Source organism: Acipenser ruthenus, chromosome 3 (genome assembly GCF_902713425.1).
Source record: "Acipenser ruthenus chromosome 3, fAciRut3.2 maternal haplotype, whole genome shotgun sequence".
Classification (NCBI taxonomy): Eukaryota; Metazoa; Chordata; class Actinopteri; order Acipenseriformes; family Acipenseridae; genus Acipenser; species Acipenser ruthenus.
Window position 1 is genome coordinate 37,923,644 of NC_081191.1, and position 24,454 is coordinate 37,948,097.

The 24,454-nt window shown below is 39.9% G+C and overlaps 1 protein-coding gene across 9 annotated transcripts in view; it reads right to left on the reverse strand.

Moving 5' to 3' along the window:
* LOC117394353 (sodium bicarbonate cotransporter 3-like) overlaps positions 1–24,454 on the reverse strand; it is a 105,136-nt gene that overhangs the window by 22,133 nt on the left and 58,549 nt on the right. For 7 of the 9 annotated variants that reach the window (XM_059012891.1, XM_059012889.1, XM_059012887.1 and 4 more), the window contains exons 6-13: positions 20,783–20,971; positions 15,770–16,102; positions 9,865–9,980; positions 3,157–3,314; positions 1,659–1,746; positions 1,212–1,358; positions 824–927; positions 170–344 (exon numbers count right to left, since the gene is read on the reverse strand). In XM_059012891.1, coding sequence (XP_058868874.1) covers positions 170–344; positions 824–927; positions 1,212–1,358; positions 1,659–1,746; positions 3,157–3,314; positions 9,865–9,980; positions 15,770–16,102; positions 20,783–20,971 — 1,310 coding nt within the window. The remainder of the gene's footprint in view (positions 1–169; positions 345–823; positions 928–1,211; positions 1,359–1,658; positions 1,747–3,156; positions 3,315–9,864; positions 9,981–15,769; positions 16,103–20,782; positions 20,972–24,454) is intronic. The other 2 variants (XM_059012896.1, XM_059012895.1) reach the window with 1 other exon arrangement.

The window sequence follows — 24,454 nt, forward strand, 5'->3', positions numbered from 1 at the left end:
GTATATATATATTATACACAGACACACACAGGAAAACAATGCAGATTTCTTCTGCATTTTGAGGACCCCATTTAAACCTGGATCAGAACATCAGATTTATGGATGAGATTTATTTTTTGTTTTAAGAAGGCTGCACAGGAGCACTTCAGTGTATTGCATCAGTACTTACTATATTGCCTTTTGTAGCTTCTCCCAGCAGTCCCCCGAAAGTGATAACAGGAGACATACAGGCACAGTAGAGGAAGAGGATGGAGGCCAGGCACTGCAGGTTCAACGCGTCCTTGATGTCACTCAAGAAAAAGGGTTTTTTCCGCTTTATATCAAGCACCAAGCCACCAAACAGCCTAATCAAGCCAAACAAACATGCAGTCACCACCTCTGTAGATCAAACGTATTTCCATTATAAATCATTTGTATTCTATTTAATACATCAATAATAAAATAATAATACCAAAATTAATAAAAAGAGGTGCCTTCATTTAGAATGGAAAAATGGTATGTACTTACAAAACTATATAAAAAAAACTGCTTCATTGAAATTTTAAATAAACAAGTTAATATAACAAGGTAACAAGTAAATATGAACCCTATATAAAGTAATTTCCCATCAATTATATAATAGCATGACACCTATGACAGAACAATTAACGTGTATGCAATTATAATATGTAGTTACTAGTGTATATTAAAATGATTGTGTATATATTTAATTATTATCTAATTTTAAAAAGTTTGAGTGAATTTGTGATTGGTTTATTAGAATTGGGGGCACAGGCACACCCTGGGGGGAGACGGCTCCGGTGTGCACTATTGCGCAGCGCACCTTCCTGTCCTCTGGAGCTCTGGTCCAGCATGGTGCTCCGCTTCCTTTATCGATTCACTGGCCGGGGTGGAGCCATTTGGAAGAGCAGGTATTTTTCTTTTTTGCTGAAAAAAAGAGGGAATAAGTGTCCAGGATTGATTTCTGATGGCAGCAATGACTGAATCTCAAAGTAAACAAGATTACAATGCTCTTACATAGAAACTGGCACATGACATTGTGTTACCATGTAATATGTAGTTCACAAGGTAATTTCCATAAAATTACATGGTAGATACAATTTATAATGTAATTACATGGCTATTCATTCAATGGCTATTCAATGTGCTACCACAATTGTTGAGTTTTCTAATATATACAGTTTGATCATAACACGATCACAAAGACTTACTTGTGAAGGAACACTTTTTGGCGGTTCAATTCGTATCGTAGGATCCCACTCTCCTGGCGGCAGAACTGTTACCTGGTCTAAAAACTCATCGATTCCAGATAAAAGGTCGTTTCTGTCTTTTGCTTTGTAAGCAACATCATGGAAAATCTGCAGAAACAACCAACAAATTAATTAATTAATTAATTAATTAATTAATTAATTAATTAATTAATTAAATAAATAAATAAATAAATAAATAAAAGCTTTAGCTACTGCCACTAAAATACCAAACATTGTAATACAGCTCATTATGTTATGCTGAAAATAGTCTTTCAGAAATCTGTAGAACAGTGACCAAAAAAAAAAAACACCTACATTATTCCAAAGCATTTGAGCAACACATGCAGATACGTTACATAGCAACATAGGTCATGATACCCAAGATAATATGACTTTAACGTAACTCACCTCATCTGTCATGAGTGTAGCAATTGATCTACCAATTTCATGGTACTGCGACCCTTTGCCAGATGGACCCAATAACAAAAACAAAAACCTACACAGAAAAAAAAAAACAAAAAAACACAAACACATTTTACTAAAGTAACCTGGATAAATAATACTATTGAGATGTGGAAGAAACTGAAGGTACACATGAAAGTAAAACAGAACGCAGCCTGCTTAATCTATAACCTCTTTGTGTCTTTAAGCAATATTTACTCCTTATTTCAGACCCCGGTTAGCACAAACCATGTTCTTGAAGTAAGTGGAATCAATGTCTTGCCAAGATTAGTGCTAAAATCGGGGTCTGTGTATCCAGCCAATACTTTATTAACAGTTTATCGTAACTTTAAAAACGAGGAGGTTATGCAATGCAACAAAACTGTTAGTACCCCATGAACTCGTACATAAAGAACATCTGGTAAATAAAATGGCCCCTCTGCTCTTTCTTAGCAATGTAGTTGCAGAAGAAAAATTGCACAAGGGCCCATGTCCAATAAACTATCACATAAGCGAAATCCTGCCATTTCTTGCAAACCTCTTTGCCTCATGGAAGGCCAGTGTTTGAAGCTTTTACTTTCATTGCAATTTCTTGCCAATTTTTGATAGTTTACAAAATAATATATCCTTGTTTATTTCTACTTCATTAATTATTATTTCTACCTCATTTCAGGTCAATATACTTTTTGCGTTTGACTTACAAGAAAACTATAATCAATATATAGGCTAGTACTCCATAAATTAGTTTCAAATGTGTTTCCCCAACAAAGCCTGAAGAAGCTATTCATGGACAAGTTGCACTTTCAATGTGGGGTTTTGGGAAACGCACATCAAGAGAGACTGGAAGCTGATGTGAACTCTAAGTACTTCTGTTATTGGCAAACAAGCCCCTGTTCATCACGCTGTTCTGCAGTAATTCTACCACATCCTGTCAATTTTATATATCTTGTAAGTATAGAAAAAAAGACACCCCAATCAATACATAAGAGTTAAAGTTGAATACACTTTCATGCAGGATACAGAGGAGTGTTGAGTAACTCTAAAATTAAAGTAAACATGTCAGAATCTGCTAAATCTGTTGGCCTACTGTTATTTGTGGAAAGCTGGTGCAAAACATACTATTTAGCTTTTGCCCAAGTTAAAGTTATTTGTATAATAATATAAATATCTAGAACCAAAAAAAAAACACCTTCAAATGTTTATTACAAATTCTGGAAAAACAGTATTTTAATTAAATGCACACTGGAGCAAAGGCTTGCCCAGTACCTCACCTGTATTATATGTAAAACAGTGTGACACCCACTATATCGCCATTGCTGGGGATATATATCCATGGATACAAATGTTAATATACACCGTGAAACAACTAGTAATTACATTTTTTATGTGGTAAAATATAATATCCAGTATTAAAACGATGTCACTTTCATAGTTCCTCCACTTGGTGCTCTGCAACACTGCTCACCTGGTAGGGACAGGCACTTCCGTGAGGCCGTTCAGGAGGACAGCAGGTGAGAGTCGGATGAAGGCAATAATGGGCCTCTCCAGAAAGTCCACCTCTCCCACCAGAACATTTGAGGCTTCAGCTCCGGGGGGTATTTTCTTCATGAAGTTCATATCAACCTGGCACAGAACAGCAAGCAAAAAATCACCCACCTACTAAAAATACTAAATTGAGGAACAGACAGCAGCTGATTCATTCAACACCTCTGGGGCAAGAAACTGCTTTTAGGAAGGGGGGTTATTTGTTAACATTTACGAAATGTACATGGGTCAAAATTGTTTAGGGACTACAACAAGGGGAGTTTTGTCAAGAGGAACCAGAAGCAGGAGTCACCCCCTCCCCATAGCCCTCCCCCTCCTCCAACAATGTTCCACAAAGAATTACATAACACTGAACAATTTACAAACCATTAGGTTACTTTTGCTGTGTCCCGTGCTGTTGTATCACAGCATTATATTTTTAAACATATTGCCGACTCTTGACATTTTTAATTACACATCATGGGTCATAAATCAACTGCAATATATTTCTTAACATGTACTCACCAAGAGGAAATCAAAGTGTATCTAGATCACATCCCTGCAACAATGCTGGTTTTCTGATTCCACAATATGCCTCTCATTTCAATTACAGTAGCAGCATTGTTGCAGGAAGGAGCATGAGCTAGATACACTGCAATGTTTAGAAGAAAGAAAAATGATTTTTTCTCCTGGTAAACATTCCTGAGTAAAAGCTTAAAAAAAGTAATTCCCTAGTTTTATTTACCTATGATGTCTGAATAATACATTAAAAAAAATGTAATGTGTTTCTTGTAAACACTGCAAGGGGTTCTGTAACACTAACCATTATTACAAATATCAGCTTCCTGTAAAAAGAAATTGTGATCTCCTTGTAAAACTGCATTTTACTTCTTGAACAATAACCTCCTACTGAGGAAAGTACTAGAAGATCCATTCCCGTCTGTCTCAGAAAAAAAAAAAACTGCAGGGAATGTAAAAGGGAATGTAAAAAAATTCTGTCAAATAACAGTAGATCAAATCACAAGGCAGGAAATCGAAACAAAAACTTCAAGAACAACTAAAATTGTCAAGGAACACATACATGTTTTCACTCACAATATTAAAGTGCTTATTTTTAAAAATCTTAAACAAAATAGAAAACTCACACATTTACATTACTATATTTATACAGTTAAAGTGTAAATCGTCAAACTCTTCATTGACAAACACTGTAAAACCATACTGGCAGACACCAAAAACCAAACAAAGGGAGATCACGGAATGAAACACCATGTTTTAGAACCTGATGATTGTGGACACAAGATGGATCTGTTGACTCCACTGTTGAGAAATAACACCAAGCTCTAGAAATATGTGATTTTAAATAGTGCTGGGACAAATATCCGAACATTTTTTGACATGTATTTGGATATAAAAAACAGATGTTCGCATTCGCTAGAAATGACAAAAATACGTTGCACTTATTTACCGCCTCATCATAAGTTGCACGACAGTTTCAGTTTCTATTTAAAAGTTTTATACACGCATAGTGATCTCTATGGAAGGCCATCTGGGACAAAAATGCGTGGTGCTGCTTTGGAGTGAGTCAGAATCTCATGGGACAGAAAAAAGGCAAGCACGTCATTCTGAAATGCCTCGCTTCAACAGTCTGGAAATGTTGTGTAGTGACTTATATAGTGTGGCAGGGCAAATCCCTGCCTGGGGAAAATGTGTTGGGGGTTGGCAGGGATAGGGTTAATTTCTGTCCCTGAAAGGTAAGTGTGCATGTGGCTGTGTTTGCACAGCCACAGGTGTAATCAATTACTGTTTCTAATTGTGTTTAATTTAATTTATATCACCTGTCTGTAATTAGCAGGCAGGTATAAAAACAGGGAAAAAAGTTTATTCAAGGCAATCTGTGAGAAGGAAAGAGGATGTTGGTGTGACGAGACCTGTGTGGTTTAAAAAGAAAGTTAGTGTGTAAACCTGTTTTTGTCTGTGCTTGTACAGTTTTTGTTATCGGTAAACGGCTTAGCCATCCGATGTTAGTTAATACTAAAAGAAAAAGTTTAGTTAGTACTCTGTGGGGAGTTAGGTTTTTGTTTTGTTTATTTATTTTTTGTTTGGTATTTCAAAAAGGCGCAAACGTGCTGTGAAAATTAAAATTCCTTTGTGTGAGTCAGTCAATCAATCATGCTGAAAAAGAACCCAAGTGAGAGATCTTTCACAATAGATTGTGTGTATATGTGTGTGTATATATATATTTTTTTTGTGACTTCCTGTTATGTGGAATGTAATACACTAGAACCAAAACAGTGAGTTTTTGCCCCGTCATTTTACAACGCCATTTCCATGTTTGTTTTATTTGAAGTGTTTAAAGTTCAATTTCAGTTTTCGTTTGCTTGTTCAAAAAGGCATAAGTAAACCTCATGTTATTACTTTATGAAAACGTGTCTATGGCCACTGTTTACTGTGAAGAAACGGCAACGGCAAGGAATGAAAAAAAAAAAACAATCCAGTGTCATCTTTATGTACTATTTCTTTTGAGAATAAACAAAACAACATTTAACTTGAACGGCTATTTGGCATCCTTTGTTTGCAGTTAAATCCCTGGGGTAAAAAGGCCTATGCAATGTATTCTTTACTCCTGGGATATTTTTCTACTTTAACGTCTTGCTGTAAAATAAAGGCGCGCACACACAGGGGCCACGCCCCCCTGCCCTGTCTCTGGCTGCGTTCTGAGCAATATGTCTTTTTATTATTTTTTGAAAACAAACAAATATCTGAATGAATATTTAAATTATGAGCGAATATCTGAAGATGAAAATCCTGTGTTTATCCCAGCACTAATTTTAAATAAACAATTTCATAGTGCCCCTACTATTGTATTCCAAAAAATACACATTTCCCAAAAATAAAAAAATACAAAAATCACCAAAAAGGGTGAGAAAGCATTTTAAAAAGGTAACTGAAGTGAGGGAGATCTGTATGATTCATTCCATGAGTAAACGCCTCTACTCACTCAAATGTCACTGCACAGGATTGTAATTAAAGAAGTTACATGAACGACAAAGATTACCTAGTAACAGAGAGTGACACCAGATACATTTCAGCAACCACCAGAAAACTTACTCCAGGCTTCTTAGGTCCCACACCACATGTGCCACAACTACACAAAGGATTTGGACTCCAGTCCAACAGGAGGCAAGGGAGGGAAACCAAAGTAAAAACCAGTATGTCTGTGATGTGTCAACATGTGTTGTAAATTATAAAAAAGTCATAACTGTCTATTTGATCTTGAGCATTAATACAGTACAGTGCTTATGAGAGACACCTGCTGCTGGGGGTGAAGGAACGGAGTTGAGAAAGGGAGGGGTGCGTGACCATCAGGCATTGGTGCTTATTTTTAGGCCCTGTTCCAAGTTTTGAGGCTTAAAATGGCTCTGCAAGGATATCTTAAATTAGTTTTTTTTTTTTTTAATTACTGGCAAGTAGTATTCTTATTATACCAGGAAGACTACCTACAAATTACAGGGAATCGGTTAAACAGCAACCTTGTTTTATTATTTTTGTGTATTAAGTATTACAATCGCTTAACCTCTAACTATTCAATCAGATACCCCTTCCGCGTAGTTGCTGCAGTTTTAAAAGGGAACTATGTGCATCATCAGAAACTGTCAGTTCCTTATGCCATTCTGGATGATTAGAAATTGATGAATTCAGAAGTATAGGGGTTAAGTCCCTCAGCGAAAAACAGACCTGCATATATAGTGCTGGGTTTACCATTGCAATGCTGTACATGTGCCTGCAACAGACAGCCACCTATAAACTGATCAACAGTTCCAGAAATGTGTTACAGAAGGTTAGCATTCGCTGTGGAAACACAAGGAGGCAGGAGGCAGTCTCAGCTGGCAGACTTTTGCAGGGAACCTGTCACCCCCTGGGGGAGCCCTGTAAAAGGGCAACTGCTGGTTCTATCTGAAGGCAACGTTCCCTTTGCATTAGACTGGTCTAATAGTGCTGTCTTTTCCAATTTAAAGTAATAGTTAAGCCCTATTCCTTGTAAGCATTTTTTGTCAGATTTCAACTCTGTAGTAATTGTGAAGCACATTCTCATTAACAAATACGGTAGAACCTGTCATGATTTAATTGGTTCCAGGGGTCCACCAGATATGTGAAAATACTGCATCTCAGAAGGGAATTGTTGCACTACATTGTAGTTGCTTTTTTTAATGGCAGAGCATTATATATAGCAATGGCTTGGTTTACATGCAAAAATAATACTCAACTTTTTGTCTCGCTATTCTGCTAGTATTTTTCCGGCAATTTGCATTTACATGTAGTTTTCTTTTACGGAGAGAAATTCAAAATGTCCTAATTAAAAATATTTCTGCCAGTATTCTCATTTGGCCCTGCACAAGTACTGATATCATGCAGCTTTCTTCAACTGGGTTTACAAGAAGTTTTTAGGTAGTGTTGAAGAACTGTAAGCTCTGGCCAGTAGAATGCCATTATGTTTTTGGTTATTGAGGATCCAGTATACCGGTAGCCCATACAAGTTCAACAAATTCCTCAGTAGATGCTAATCCACCCGGACATTTTTGTAACTTTCTGGAACGCCTTACAGCAAGCTGATATTCATTTTTTCGATCTTGTGAATTAAGGGATTTCACTTCACTCTACACACAGTCGCTCAAGCCTGGTGCTGATGTCGATAGCCCCCATCAATAATATAGAAGACCACTGGCATGTATTCGCAGTTATGCTAATATAATACATTTTGGGGTACAAACATTACCTTGAATTTTGTTATTGGTAGGTACCCATGATAGATCCTATTTAAGGCTAGTGTAACATTAATGGCATCGTAGTTTGCTACTAAAGGACTAAAAAGTCTAGGCTAAAGCAATCAGCTATCTGTTCACAAAACATGAAAATAACAAAAGTGTAAAGGATGAAAAAAATACAATTCTATTCTTTGTAAAGGGCTTCACTATTTATTTATTTATTTGCTAAGGGCTGCTTTACTTTTACTTTTTAGTATCTTCAGTGTGCTACGTCATATTCTCATGACAATGGAGAAAGAATTGAGAGTTTCTAAACCAAATGTCAGGAACATCAGTGTGTCTAAAAACGCCAAAGTACAGTACTGCACGTATACTGTACAAAGAAAATGATTGCAAAACAAAGCACTGTAATACAGTATTTGGCAATTTACAAAACAGCATTCCAAAAACAGTTCTTACCATGCTTTCTCACATCTATGCCAAAGCAATCATAGGTTGTTTCGCACTGTGCGTTTTAACACAAGACAGAAATAACAAATAAGCATGCACACAGAGACAAACTGGCTTTAGAGTTTGGCAAATAAATCTTGTTTTAGCTTTGTAATGGTACAGTAATTATATCAATCTCTTGCTTTATGTTTTTCTTTTATTTAACATGGTTAAACTAGGCAGTTATGTGACGTAACAGCATGTAAAAAGTGAAACTGAATTCCCAAACGCATCATCTCAATGTACTCTGTCCTGCTAAGAGCTGATTTTACTGTTTTAGACACATAATTAAATGTGCATTGATCAGGTTCCATCAGTACTGTTCAGTTGGTAGCAGCATGTGTAATAGAGGGTACTGTACTGTATCTTACAGGCTTGGATACGACACTGCTCTACATTGCTAATAATGCATCCACTGATGTGATTTGTTTTTGTTTTGTTTTTAAATCACCTATAAAATCAAACAATGCATTGTAAAAGACTTTTGATATTGTTATGAAATTGCCTGAATTAAATATCTAAAATGTATAAATAATTATTACCCATAGATGCAGTGAATACACACGCTCGACTACTGGTAAATCCAATTATGTGCAATATGTTAATTGTTGCAAATTCCTGTAAAACACTGTTTAAAATGAAAGTTTTAATTAGATACAATCTTCACAAATACTGTGAGAAATAGAGTGAGAAAAGAGAACAGCTCTGGCCAAAAGTTTTTTTAAACTATATGAACATAATTTAGATATTTTATTTAACATCTAATCAAAAAAAACTACAAAATATTTCAAAGTCTACCAGAAGCAATAATAGCAGTACAGTATTTCAAGTTAGATTTCGAATTGTCACATTTTTCAATTTTATATGGATATGGAAAACTACAAAGCGGTATGTAATTCAATATGTTAACGTAACATTATTCAGCAGGTTTCATTCGACTCTATAAAGCAAAATTTGTGATGCAAAACTTAAAAGCCATAGCTGTATAATAGAAGGCATTTTTAACCTTGTGAGCTTACTCATTTACAACATTTACAGCTGGTTTCACAGACCACAGTTTGCACTAGTCTTGGACTACTTTATCTAAACTAATATTAGTTCGTCCAAGATTAGTAGTAAATCAGGTTTTGTGAAAGAAACCATTACAGTTTAAAACAGTAAAGATGAATCTAGACCAACAACCCAGCAGGAGCACAGACAAATAGAATAAGGTGTTATTAAAGACATTTTGCAGATATTACTTCATGAAATTGTTTCTGTTAAAATGTTCAAATATGCATTCTAAAAAAAATAATTGTTATTGGTGACAAAATAAAACTCGAGCATGAAATTACAACTACATCATCATCATCATCATCATCATCATCATCATCATCATCAATAATGAGAGATACCTTGCTGAAGTCAACAGTGCTGTTCTCCCTGCTGCCTCCTGCCATGCTACCTTTGCTTTCACTTCCTTTGGAGATTTCCAGGTTTCCTGGAACAGACTGTGGGGACGCCAAGTGTCCTATTGTGAGGGGGAATGAAATAATACAGATGTTTAACTCAAAGTGAATAGAGACAGGAGGTTTTAATAAAGAAGGGTACCATGATGAAGCTCTTCTGTCACAATACTGGACTGCTGCAGGAAAATTAAATATTTGTCAAGTCTTAGAACAGCAGTCATCTCCCCCGGATAAGAATGGGCACCGAAACAGACAGCCAGGCTGAAGTTACTGTGTAGCACAGGCCTGGGGTCACAAGAAACAAGCACATCTAACCATGCCCAGCAGATTAATTAATACATACGAACAGTTAAAACAGTGTCAGCCTCGAATAATCCAATATGTACATTACTTATCAACTCTTTTTATTCTGAATATCCCTGTGGTTGCAGTGAGATTTCTCTGCCGCATCACATTTGTGGTTCTGACTTTTTTTAAAGGAAAATCAATTATCATAACCCTTGTTCTCTGAAATAGAAAAGTAACCATTATCTTATGGGTGTTTACCTCCTAAGTCATGCCCGCCCCTGTGGGTATAAAGGAACTGCACGCACAGATCTCAGCGTCATTTTTCCTTCAAGCCTGCTGCAATCATGGACACAGACTTCGCCCCATAGCAGACCAAAAAATGTTCGTCCTGTCAACGTAGTACGCCAGGGCCCGCACTGGGCAGAGCATATGGAAGTGTCGCTCCTTGTCGGACTGGAAAGGAGGTGGGTGGAAAGCCTCCAATTCCACACACTGGTTGACATGAAATGCAGAGATAATCTTCGGCAAAAAACAAGATTGGTACGGAGCGTAACCTTTGTCCTGGCTTCTGCAAAAATTAAGCAGGCTTTCGCATTGAAAACACCTGCATCTCACTCACCTGCTCTGCGGAGGTGATTGCAAGCAAGAAAGCCACTTTGAGCGAAACGAATTTCAGCTCAGCTGAATGCAAGGGCTCAAATGGAGGCTTCATGAGTGCATCAAGCACCACGTTAAGCCTCCAGCGAGGAACAATATCCTTCATAGGCGGCCGAGGTTCCTTTAAAAAATTGCCACTCCAGGAAGCGAGTCAATTTTGATATGGCAAGCTGAAATAGCCGACAGATAGACCTTCAAATGTAGAGGGGGATTTCCCCTCATCAAACAGGTCCTACAAAAATTGCAGTATAACTGCCATGGGACAGTTTGTAGGGTTGAACCCCTGAGGCAGGCACCACGTTTGAAAGACACCCTACTTGTACTTGTACTGGGAACGCATGCATGCTGCTCTGGCATTTGGCAGGGTGTCAATAACCCTATTGGACAGACCCAAATGACTCAAATGCAGCCGTTCAGGGGAAGACACAGAGCTGCAGGCTTGATGGGTCAGGATGCCATAAGGTCCCCCGTGCCTGACTGCCCAAGCACAGCGACCTGCTCAGTCTGATAACCACAGCCTCCTGGGCCAATGAGGGGCCACTAAGAGCACCTTGGCCCAGTCCTGCCTGATTTTCCCCTGACACAGTGGGAGCATGGCGAGTGGTGGGAAGGCATATAACAGTTGCCTCGGCCACTGGTGTGCCAAGGCATCTATTGCCAGCGGGTCCCTGTCTCCTTTTATGGTTATCCATGACTCCTGGGAGGCAAAGAGATCTATGTCTGCTCTCCCAAATGAGGCTCACCACCTCGGGGATGCGGTGTGGGCTACTCCCCATACGTTTACTAGGTTCCTAGGAAACTGCAGCCCAGAGTTTCTCCATCTGCTCCGAATCCGCCGATCACTTGGAACAGTGACTCTCAGGGGAGGAGGAGGAGGAGTGGCAGAGGAGGATGAAGAAGACCCTTGGCACAGAGCCATGGGGTGGGGGCGCAGCCACTTCCCTACAAGAGGGTAATGGGGAAAGAGCACTGTGCAGGTGTAAGGAACGCAGAGCGCTCTGTAGAGATGCAGGAGAGACATTTCTCCAGCATGCGCTTGAAGAAAGATGCACAAAACTGACAGAAAATGCAGTTAGTCAGTGCCTCCTTGGTGTGCTCTGGCCCCAGGCAGGAAGAGCATCTGCTGTGCTTGTCCTCAACAGGCAGACTGGCCTTGCATGTCTTGCAGGGATAAAACCCAGGCATTATGCAAGTAGCAATGCAATGTACAGTAATCAATGTACAGGCGCTGCCTCAGTCTGCTTAAAGACAGCAATGGGGCTGGTCAAGACCCGAACAAGACCGGGGATGTAAGCACCGGTCTGTAGTGGGTTGGAATCGGGACGGTACTGGTTTGGTGACTTTAGCACCAGGTCGGTACCTTGTGGTACCAGTACAGGTAACCTTGGTCCCAGTTCGGTACGGTAACGGGTCGGGAATGGAGTGGTGACCTCTGCACTGGTACGGTATGGGTCCACCGGTTACCGCGGGTAGCACTGTACAGGGATGCCCACCTGTGCAAGCTATTGGCAAAACCACACAGTCAATACCTACACGAGACTGCTTGTTAGAGATACGAACAGCCCTCACAATGGTGACACAAAGCAGTCACCAAAACAGCAGCAAGATACTGCGGAATGAGACTGTAAGCAATCTCAGTCCAAAGCGCATCTCTGTCTAGCGCAGCGCTGCTGACAGCTGTGCATGCATTTCTGTAAAACAACACAGAAAATACAAAATAATTATATTTCAACACAGAAAGCAGTAATAACACAATTAGAGTTCAGAAAATAAATGTCTCGTAACTGAAAACGAGAATTTTTATTTAACTCCAGCCGCAGCTAAGCAGCCTGTGAGGAGTGCACAAGTCAGCCGAGTTGTTGCTTGGTCCCTGGGAAGGAGCGACTCAATCCGTTGGCTTCACACGGGGCACAAGGCCACTGCGGGATGTAACAAACAGGCTGTAGTGAACAATATACACATAATTATTTTAGAAAAAAAAAAACTATTACAGCGTAAATAAAATATCACAAATGATGTAAAACACAATAATTAGTGAAAATTATACAGTCATAAGCAACAAGTACTTATCTGATACCAGGCTCCTCCTGTCAGGTCAGAAAAATGGCGCTGAGATTTGTGAGCGCAGTCCTTTATACCCTCGGGGTGGGCATGACTGCGTCACAGGCTCGACTGAGCAGCTTTGGTATATTATATTCAGGTTTCAGGGTCTTTAGGAGGTAAAACGCCCATTAGGTAATGGTTACATTTCATACTTGAAAGGGAACTGGTGGTATGTTGTAACCTGATTTCTAAAGTTGAGTAAACATGATACAACTCCAGGAGTGTATTGAAAAAATATTAGGGTAAAATTATGGCCTGACAAAAAAATAAAATAAAATTCTAAACAGCAAATGTATTAACACGATTACACCTAAATACACCTAAAACAAAAAGTAGCTACAGCAGGTTTGTTATTTATGTTCCTGTATAATTATTTCTGCAGATGTGCTTATAAACTTGCATAATTTAGAACGCAGTACTTATCATAAGCAATACAAATACAAATATTATTTTCGTGTAGGGATGCGATAGTTATGATTTTCCCACACTGAATTAAACTGCACTGTACTTCATTGTCAAGCAGGTGATCATTTAAGACTCCCATTGCATAGCAGTTTGAGCCATTCAGGTTTTCATTATGAATTAATTTGACACACCACATACCTTTTGTTGCCTAAAACTATGGGGCAAAGAATTCCTGCAATGCTTCCAATTGCTATGCAGTGGGAGTGCTAAATTACATACAGAGCAGGATGGTCACAGGTGACATTTGAACAAACAATGACTGCCAATATTCACCCTGAGGTTCCTGGGTTCAAATCCAGTGTGGGTTACAAATGAAATTAGTTTGATTTTCTCCTCAACTAAACCAATTGAAAATAAATTAGACCAAATTACAATAAAGACTGCACACTATCTCAATTGTGACTGGGCAAATTGCCTAAGAGAGAACAAGGACTGAATGCGATTCTTCTCTAGAACATGTTTACAGAGAAATGTAGGAACTCGGGGAATTTGGACAGTCTGACAGGTTTATACTATATTGTTCTGTACATGTCAATCATAAAGCGCTGGTCAAGCACTACCAAATGCATTTCCATATTGGGGTCCCTCATATTGTCATAGTTTACTTTATAAAAATTACATATTGTTAATATTACCCCCACCAACTGTGTAAACCGTAGGTAATGGGCTCTTTTAAGTGCATTTCATCCAAAACTGGTGAGAACACAGCAGAGGCAGGCTTGTCTAGGCATGATGGTTTGCTACAAAACACAAGTGCACAGAAAAGCAAGAAATAGCAGTACTCTGAATTCATTTCTAACCTGTGCTGGTGCATACAGATGCACTTAGACATACTGTATACATACCCGCATACACAGAGCAAAACTAACTAAATAAATAAATCACCATCAATGCGTTACATTGCATTAAAACAAATGTTTGCAGCTAATCTAATAACTAATCAAGGTGCTTTACACAAGCAAGTCAAGACTGATAACCCCGAGCAAACAGAAAAAGAAAGTATAGCTTGTATGTACATTTTTTTTTAATTTAGTCGTTGCCAATAATCTTTATTATTTTCTCCCAATTTGGAATGGCCAATTTTTTTTTTTTTATTTTTTTTTTTTTCTCAGCTCACCGCTACCACCCCTGCGCTGACTCGGGAGGGCGAAGATGAACACACTCTGTCCGCCGAAGCGTGTGTCGTCAGCCAACCACTTTTTTTCACACTGCAGACTCACCATGCTGCCACCCAAGAGCTACAGAGTTGGAGGGCAACGCAGCTCTCGAGCAGCTTACAGGCAAGCCCGCAGGCGCCAGGCCAGACTACAGGGGTCGCTGGTGCGCAGTGAACCGAGGACACCCTGGCCGACCTACACCTTCCCCCCCGGGGCGACACTTGGCCAATTGTGCGCCTTCCCTTTGGAGCTCCCATCCACGGTCGGCTGTGGAATAGCCTGGACTCGAACCGGCGACGTCCAGGCTATTGATCGCATCCTGCACTCCATGCGGAGCGCCTTTACCGGATGCGCCAATCGGGAGCCCCCATAAATTTATAAATGGGAGTCTTGAGTCACGCATATCCTTAGTGAGGGAATTCCACAATGATTAAGCAGCGAAGGATTATTGTACATTTAAAATTACTGTTGTAAAATACCAGAGACTTATGTTACCAGCATGTAAATCACAATTTCATAACTGCTCATGTATAGTTTCGTCAAATTCAGACAACTAAAATCACCCTAAAGAGGACCCACACCAAAAGGTAAACGCAACTGGATTTGCATTACTGAAGATGTAACTTAAAAGGATGTATGTATGCGCAAATCACAAATGTAAACTGATGAATTGATTGCTGTAATTTTTTACTGAAACTGCGGCAGGTTCTTATTTGTATAGATTGGTTAGAAGATTTACTTTGTACTAGGCTAAGGAGACATATTCAGAAACAACACAGTACCAATGCTCACCCAAGTGTTGTTTCTGTGACAGGCCCTATAGCCACAATATCCATTAAGACGAAAACTTTTCTGAGGTCATTAGAATTATGCTATATAATGCTCTGGTTTAAAAACAAACTGAAAGAAGCCCTTAAAAGGAACAAAGTAAAACTGCAAAAACATGCCCTTCTTTAAACTTTGTTAATAGCCGGTTGTGAAGAAACTGAAACAAATCACACAACAAAGAGCAGCACTTAATTCGAAGAGCAGAACGATCAAGCAGGCTTCTGGGAAATCACGGAAGCCACACAGATCTCTGTGACCCACATGTCAGCGGTGCTTGTGTTTGTCATGCCATCATCATCACCACTCACACCTTGCAGGTTATGTAAAACAAGGCATTTGGGCCAGATATTTGCCTGGTTGGGGTTGCTCAAGATGATGGTCCTCCTGTCCCTGCCCCTCCGCTGGCAGCAGGTCCTCCTCAGGTGGGTACACCACCACTATGGGAATGTCGTACACACAGGTCACCTCGGGATCCTGGAAGCTCTCCAGGGCCGGGGTGGAGGGTGGTGTGTTTTTAGGGGAGGTCTGGGGGGTGGTAGACCTTGAACCTGCAGGGGTCCCGGCTTTGGAGCCCGGCAGGAGGTAATTCAAGAGGAGGGAAATGTGGGATTCTCTTCTTTGAGACGGGTTGGATGACGAGAGACCCGTCCGAATGAGGGAAAGACGGGAAGCTGACAGGCCTTCCCCTGCCATGGGTAAGAGAGAGAGAGAGAGAGAGAGAGAGAGAGAGAGAGAGAGAGAGAAGAAAAAAGAAGAAAAAAACAAGGACAACAAAAAATAAATTGGAAATCTAGGATTAAAAGAGAAAAAGAATACAACACACACTATTAAAATTAAAAAACAGAACATGCAAGAAAAAAAGTTGAGAAAAATGGCTGCATAATTTCAGTAAGCTTGCAAGGTGACCCAGGGGAAAGCTCCACACTTCACCATGCAGATAAGGGGGTGGGGGATTCCACAGTCGTTAGAGGTGGGTGGAAAGGGAAGCGTGTCCGAGGAGACCAATTAGATAATCCAAAACACAAACAAAGCAAAGCGTGTCTGTTTAACTGTTATGTAATGTGACTGGGTGAACTACAGAGTACAGAAACAGAAACTTCACTGTGTTTAGTGGGGGTTAATGTCAGACACTTCCTTCTTGATAGAGAGAGAGGGATCAGACACTTGGATTAAACACATTTACTACACATTTTATACATAGTTTTGGCCATGTCTGGCATTCCCTTATTGTAAATTACTTCTTATAATATGAATGCACTTAACATGAATTTCCTGTCTGTGAGACTTATTATGAAGCCCCCCCCCCCCCCCTCCACAAGGAAGAAAAATGTGGATTGAACAAATTGCCCCTGTGTGTAAAGGATACTGGGAAATGATTAATTTGCATCCAGATTCGTGCCTCTGAACTGTATTTTAATGCGGCTTTGGGGCTACTGATTTCGATCTGCCATAGCACACATCAGAGCCGTTTCCATGAAGCAGTGAAAAAACATGCATTATTCTTCCTGATAAAATTGTGTTTAAAAAAGGTGGATAATGCGCCACCGTGCAAGATGTTGCTGCAGATTTCTACATTCCCGCAACCTGCACAATAGTGAAACCCAAACTATTCAGGTTAAGAGAAAATAAATGCTGTAAAACACACCATAATCCATGTCATTCTTAATGCATACTAACCCAGACTCTCGTACAGAATACAGAATAATTTTCTACGCTTATCTACACTAGTCAAAAAAAATATAAATAAAAATTAGGGCTATTCCAAGTTTTATACTCCGATACCATTTTCACACAGAAATGCAGCTACTGTGCCGTCTCTGCAACGTTTTAACGAGCGTGTAAAATACCCTTTCACAAAGCATGAAATTGCGCAATCTATGCCGGTGTAATACTGTCATAACCCTTTCACACAGCCAAAGAGATCGCGCGAGTACAACTTTCAGACCTGTCAATCGACAGATTATTCTCGTGGCAACAAGAGACTGTTATCGTGCAATCTGAAACACTGACAAGACCTAACACATGCACGGAGCGCTTCATTTGTAAAGAAAGAGGTGCCAGGGAGCAAGCAATGGCAATAATACCGACCCTAAGAAGTGCATATTCAAAATCATAACATGTTTATTTCAAAGAGTATTGTACGTACTAGTGTTAGATGTTTACATTCACGTATTCTACATCATATACAAAGTTGTAGTGCGTGCAGAGAAATTAATTAAAGGTAACCGCAGGACAAATAACACCGTGTAACAAATATATATTTTTTTTTTGGTTCCAGGGTAGTAAGTGTTATTTCCTAATTGCTTATGCCTCAAAAGTATAGAAAATGGCTATTATTCCCCACAAACTTTTGTGACCAGGACAGTGATATTTTGAAATTTACCTATTTTCCAGAACATTCCAGATAGATTCAGTGCTGAGTAAACTTGGAGTAACTTCTAGAACTTTCTAGAACTTTCCAGTAATATAAATAGTACTATAAATACAGGGGCCTTAAGCCCACCAGTTCAGTTTAGTTCCAGCTGCCTAAGTGGATACATATCTGCATTTTTCTGAGATGGCATCAAGAGGCTGCAAAGGTGGCATTCCTGATGGGTCTCCAAGGCGGTTTTACCAAGTTTCCCTGCTATCTTTGCCTTTGGGACAGCAGGGACACCAAGGCGCACTACCACAGGCGGGACTGGCCACAGCGGACCGAGTTCTCTGTGGGGAGGAACAACGTCAAGTGGGAGCCACTGGTGGACCCCCGGAAGGTGAGAATGCCACCACTGCACATCAAATTGGGCCTTATGAAACAATTTGTCAGAGCTCTAGATAAGGAGTCGGCAGCCTTCAAGTACCTTCAGGACTTCTTCCCTAAGCTGTCTGAGGCAAAGGTCAAAGCCGGTGTCTTCGTCGGACCACAGATAAAGAAGATCCTGGAGTGCAATGAATTCCCCAAGAAGCTCACTAGTAAGGAGAAAGCGGCTTGGAACAGCTTTGTCGCAGTGGTTCGGGGCTTCCTGGGCAATCACAAGGCCGAAAACTATGTGGAGCTGGTTGAGACTCTGGTGAAGAACTACGGCACAATGGGCTGTAGGATGTCCCTCAAAGTCCATATCCTTGATGCTCATCTTGATAAATTCAAGGAGAACATGGGAGCGTACTCGGAGGAGCAAGGCGAGCGCTTCCACCAAGATATACTGGACTTTGAATGCCGCTACCAAGGACAGTATAACGAGAACATGATGGGAGACTACATTTGGGGGCTGATTCGTGAAAGTGATTTACAGTATAATCGTAAATCTCGAAAAACTACTCACTTCTAAATCTTTTGTAGTCATTTTTGTATTACTTTAGTATAAATACATGTTAATTTGGATTCATATGTTGTTTTTTTCTGACTTTATGTGAACGAAAAGACACAAATTCGTCCGTTTTCTCATTGGAAATAGGTAAATTTCAAAATATCACTGTCCTGGTCACAAAAGCAAAGTTTGTGGGGAATAATAGCCATTTTCTATACTTTTGAGGCATAAGCAATTAGGAAATAACACTTACTACCCAGGAACAAAAATTGTGTTACATAGTGTAATTAAATATAAAAAAGCCTGTATACATGTTTTGTTGTGGTTTTGCATTTAAAATGGTTTAAAAAATTTTTAAAAGGCATTCAGAGGCACCCCAGAAGGACGACATTGAGGGGGGGGGGGGGAACGCACCCCAACACGAACATTGGTTTGACCCATGGTTTGCATAATTATCAGCGATGTGTATACAACAGAAGCCGCTGGTAGATTACAAAAACGTTTAATTAAACTTAGGCTAGGTAGTTGTTAACTTAGTATGTTTTTATTCTCTATTAATTAAATTATATTCATTGAAAAAGGCAAGAGAACCGGATTGTTATTTTTTTTATTGTTTTGGTTTAATATAATATAGTAGGCTAATGTTCCTATTGAAGTAGGCTACAATATTTTTTTTTTTCATTAAAAAGTTGCCGTTGTTCTTTGTTGAAATTAATGTTCAGCTTTCATATTTTGTTGTGTACTACTAATTTAATCAAACCAAGTAGTGTAGAAGTTGCTTGTATCATTCGTGATGTTTTTCAAATCAAGTAAGCTTATTTGTGTATAAAAGACGTCAATAGAGTTGCAGCCAGTGTCGCCTTTAAAAGCACTCAAGCTGAAATCGTAAACTAATTTAAACAGCTACAAACGTGGCAGTGGACTGTGTCTCTTTAGCGAGCACGCAAGAACTTGCAGACTTAATACAACTGTGTTGAGTTTTTAAAAAAAAAAAGCATTTTATGAGATTTTTAACTAGAGGTACCGGCGCTATGACTCTGCATGCCCAGAGGTTCACAAATTAAACACTGTATGCACGCCCCTTACCTACCTACGCTATAGTGACGTGGCATGTTGACTTGGAAACCACACCCACTATAGCGCTTCAGTGGCGGTATAGCCTTTTACACAGGCAGTTATGACGGTTCAGTGCCGTCTCTGAACTACCTCGCGGGGTGGTTCACAGACGGCATAAAATATGACGGTTCTGTGGCGGCATAAGCAATTCACACAGACCTATAAGCCGCTACAGTGGCGGTTCTGAACCGTCATAACTCCTCTGTGTGAAAGCACCTTGAGAGTCACACTGATGAAAAAGCGTATGCAGCCACCAGAGACACAAATTCGGCTAAGAAGATGTCCAGTGCCTTCCTATAGTAAAGAGCCACTCCAACGCCAATCCCTTCATCGCTTCTTTTTTGGAGTTTTGAGGCTCAGGCGAATGTTTCCCGAGGTGCAATTAGCACTTTATGATGGCATCTGGTGTGTGCCTGGCAGCAGCAATCCTCACGCTTGGAAACTGGCAGTGTGTCCTATTCAGTAACAGGGCTAGTTATGGTCCGCAGATTAACATCAGGCATCAGCAAAGTGGGGTGGTATATCATGCCCACATATAGTGCAGCATGTACAAGCATTCAAGAAAAGCTATATATATATTTTGCCATTTCTTTAGACCTTTCCCCATTTGTAAATGTGTTGAAACACAATCAAGCCTCCTGTACACAGGCAAGATGTCACAAGAAATCTCAGCACTGTGGAGAACTCTGATTTATGACCACGAGGCTTAAGCCCTAAATGAAATAGGTATTACCCAGGTTATCTGGGCTAGCTTGTGACTGTCAAAGAAAAAAAGAAGCATCAAACTCTAAATATCCTTATGACCGGATTACCACATTTATCTTGGGCTACCTAATGTTACCGTAGGTATGGTAGTCCAGGACTAGCGCTAATCTGGTTCTCTGAAACCAGCCTTTAGTGTATTTGCACAGCGTACCATTTAGTAATATTAGAGACAATCAGCCAAAGCAAAACAAATCTCACCATTTCTCTCAAGCAAGTGAGGATCAGATTGTTTCTTGCCTATGTCAGCGAAGGAGCGAACCAGGGGGATGCGGTTGCTCAGCTTCTTCTCGTTCTGGTGGTGGTGCCGCTTCAGCAAGGCCCCCCGCACCTTCTCTCGCACAGACTCATCCAGCTGCTCAGACACGACCATGTTGTCTATAACCATATCTGTCAGTATGAACAGAAGAACATGCAAGAAAATCAATGAGCGACAGGAGGCCATTCTGTGCTCATCCAGTTTCTAGTAGTTGGATAATCTGAAAACCTTTGTTAAAATGGGTCATTAGAAATTCCAATGATTTATCTTCAACAACGTGGTTAGGTAACCCATGGCTAAGTACCCTCCCCAAGCCTCTGTCTTAAGTATGTCTCCACCTTATTTCCAAATGTGTCCTCTGGTGCTGGTTTTTTTGCTGCACCTAAAGTATTGGCTGGAAGGAGACCAGATCATGTCAACACATGTTTTCTGATGCCAACATACTTAGAATCACTTTAGTGCAGTTATCATTTACAGGAAATCCTTTTTGAAAGGGATCAGCCACATACACGCCTTTGAAAAATACAAAATGCAGATAAAACTGCAGGTTAATTTAAATTAAAATAAGTTTTTAAAGCAGTGGTCTACCTTTATAATGAGGGGTAACTGGGTAACATTCCCAGATGATTAAAAGTGTTGTATGAATAGGACTATGAATGTGATTATTTTAAACACCACCATTAACCAACTAAGTTCAATTGTGGACACTTCTGATGGCATATCCCTACAGGTCACAGCAGTACAAATATAGCAGTTCTATAAAAAAAATTAAAGAAACACAGACAGTCACAGACAGTTATAGTACTTCAGTGGTAATGGGATCTGGGAACAAGGTCCGTAGTCCTTAATCCTCAAAAGAACACCTGGAATGCAAACCCCAAGCATTATTTTTTGTAATTGTTATCTCTCTCTCTCTCAAAGTTTTAGGCAGGTGTAAAAAAATGCTGTAAAGTAAGAATGCTTTCAAAAATAGACATTAATAGTTTATATTTATCAGTTAACAAAATGCAAAGTGAGTGAACAGAAGAAAAATCTAAATCAAATCCATATTTGGGGTGACCACCCTTTGCCTTCAAAACAGCATCAATTCTTCTACGTACACTTGCACACAGTTTTTGAAGGAACTCGGCAGGTAGGTTGGCCCAGACATCTTGGAGAACTAACCACAGTTCTTCTGTGGATTTAGGCAGTCTCAGTTGCTTCTCTCTCTTCATGTAATCCCAGACAGACTCGATGATGTTGAGATCAGGGCTCTGTGGGGGCCATACCATCACTTCCAGGACTCCTTGTTCTTCTTTACGCTGAAGATAGTTCTTAATGACTTTTGCTGTATGTTTTGGGTCGTTGTCATGCTGCAGAATACATTTGGGGCCAATCAGATGCCTCCCTGATGGTATTGCATGATGGAGAAGTAGCCAACTCCATTTGCAGAAATGCAGCCCCAAACTTGCAAGGAACCTCCACCATGCTTCACTGTTGCCTGCAGACACTCATTCGTGTACCGCTATTTCAAATTTTGACTCATCAGTCCAGAGCACCTGCTGCCATTTTTCTGCACCCCAGTTCCTGTGTTTTTGTGCATAGTTGAGTCGCATGGCCTTGTTTCCACGTTGGAGGTATGGCTTTTTGGCCGCAAGTCTTCCATGAAGGCCACTTCTGACCAGACTTCTCCGGACAGTAGATGGGTGTACCAGGGTCCCACTGTTTTCTGCCAATTCTGAGCTGATGGTACTGCTGGACATCTTCCGATTGAGAAGGGAAGTAAGCATGATGTGTCTTTCATCTGCTGCAGTAAGTTTCCTTGGCCGACCACTGCGTCTACGGTCCTCAAATTTGCCTGTTTCTTTGTGCTTCATCAAAAGAGCTTGGACAGCACATCTGGAAACCCCTGTCTGCCTTGAAATTTCTGCCTGGGAGAGACCTTGCTGATGCAGTATAACTACCTTTTGTCTTGTTCCTGTGCTCATTCTTGACTTTTGACAGTAAACCGTCTTCAGCAACCTCACCTTGTTAGCTGAGTTTGGCTGTTCCTCACCCAGTTTTATTCCTCCTACACAGCTGTTTCTGTTTCAGTTAATGATTGTGTTTCAACCTACATATTGAATTGATGATCATTATCACCTGTTTGGTATAATTGTTTAATCATACACCTGACTATATGCCTACAAAATCCCTGACTTTGTGCAAGTGTACCTAGAAGAATTGATGCTGTTTTGAAGGCAAAGGGTGGTCACCCCAAATATGGATTTGATTTAGATTTTTCTTCTGTTCACTCACTTTGCATTTTGTTAACTGATAAATATAAACTATTAACATGTCTATTTTTGCAAGCATTCTTACTTTACAGCATTTTTTCACACCTGCCCAAAACTTTTGCACAGTACTGTATATATATATATATATATATATATATATATATATATATATATATATATATATATATATAAATATATATATATAAATGCCTTGGGGTTTTGCTGAGCCAGGATGGGAAACACCCGGCTCTAATAGAATGAAGGACACCTGCCTGTAGTTAGGCAGGCAGGTGTATAAAAGCAGGTCAAGGGTTGTGTGGAGGTTCGCTGCATGAAGGCTAAGGACTGTGAAGAGAATGGAGAGGTTGAACCTGTGTATTTAAAAGGTATTGTGTGTGAAATGCATATTGTGTGTAAACTTGTATACTGTGTGTGAAATGCATATTGTGTGTAAACTTGTGTGTAACAAGCGTTTTTGTTGACCGGTAAACCGCTTACCCCCCCAGCCCCTGGGTGTATTTGGTTTACCTTGTATAGTTTGGGTTATTTTGCACGGGTGAGTTAAAAGGTATATTTGTATTGGGCACATGTAATGCACAATTGGTTCACGTGCAGACTGTGCAAGGGCCAGATTGAATGATTAGCATTCGAGTCCTGGCACAGCTGTATATAAGAGGCACGGATCACTCACAAGGGTTGGTGTGTTTGCAGTGGAGAATGAGAGAGAAGGAGAATATAAACAATTGTTTCCAGCACGATACTTGTTTGGGGTTTGTCCACTGTTCGTTTTGTGTTCAGTGTTTGTATTGTGTCTATTTTGGTCAAATGTGCCGTTTATTTTCACAAGTGTTTTGTTTAAATATTTCTTTTGAAATAAAATCAGTACAGAAGCGCTTCACTCACAGTACTGCGTCCTTGTCTCTTCCTGGTCTGATGTCGCCACAAAGCCATCCGTACCACAGTGTTCCAATCCGGAGTTTGGCTTTTGTTTTGTTCCTGTGTTTTGTTTTATATATTTGTATTTGTTAATAAGTGTGCAAAAGCGCCAAAACACAGTTCGTGTGTCTGGGTTAACTGTTAGGACGCAAACCAGCGTGGCCGGGACGCTTTAAAACGCTACACACACACACACACACACACACACACACACACACACACACACTAGGGGTGCAACAATTAAATTGATGCATCAATTTATTGATCATTTGTCCTTAAATTTCCTGAGCTTTGATTATATATTGGTGAATCGATGCATCAAATTAGAACCCAGTTTGAAGTCTCCTGTTGCCGGTTTGCATTAAAACCTTGAGTCTGAGTGCGCTTCTTTTAGTGCTCATACGGTAGATTAGCGTGTTGCTA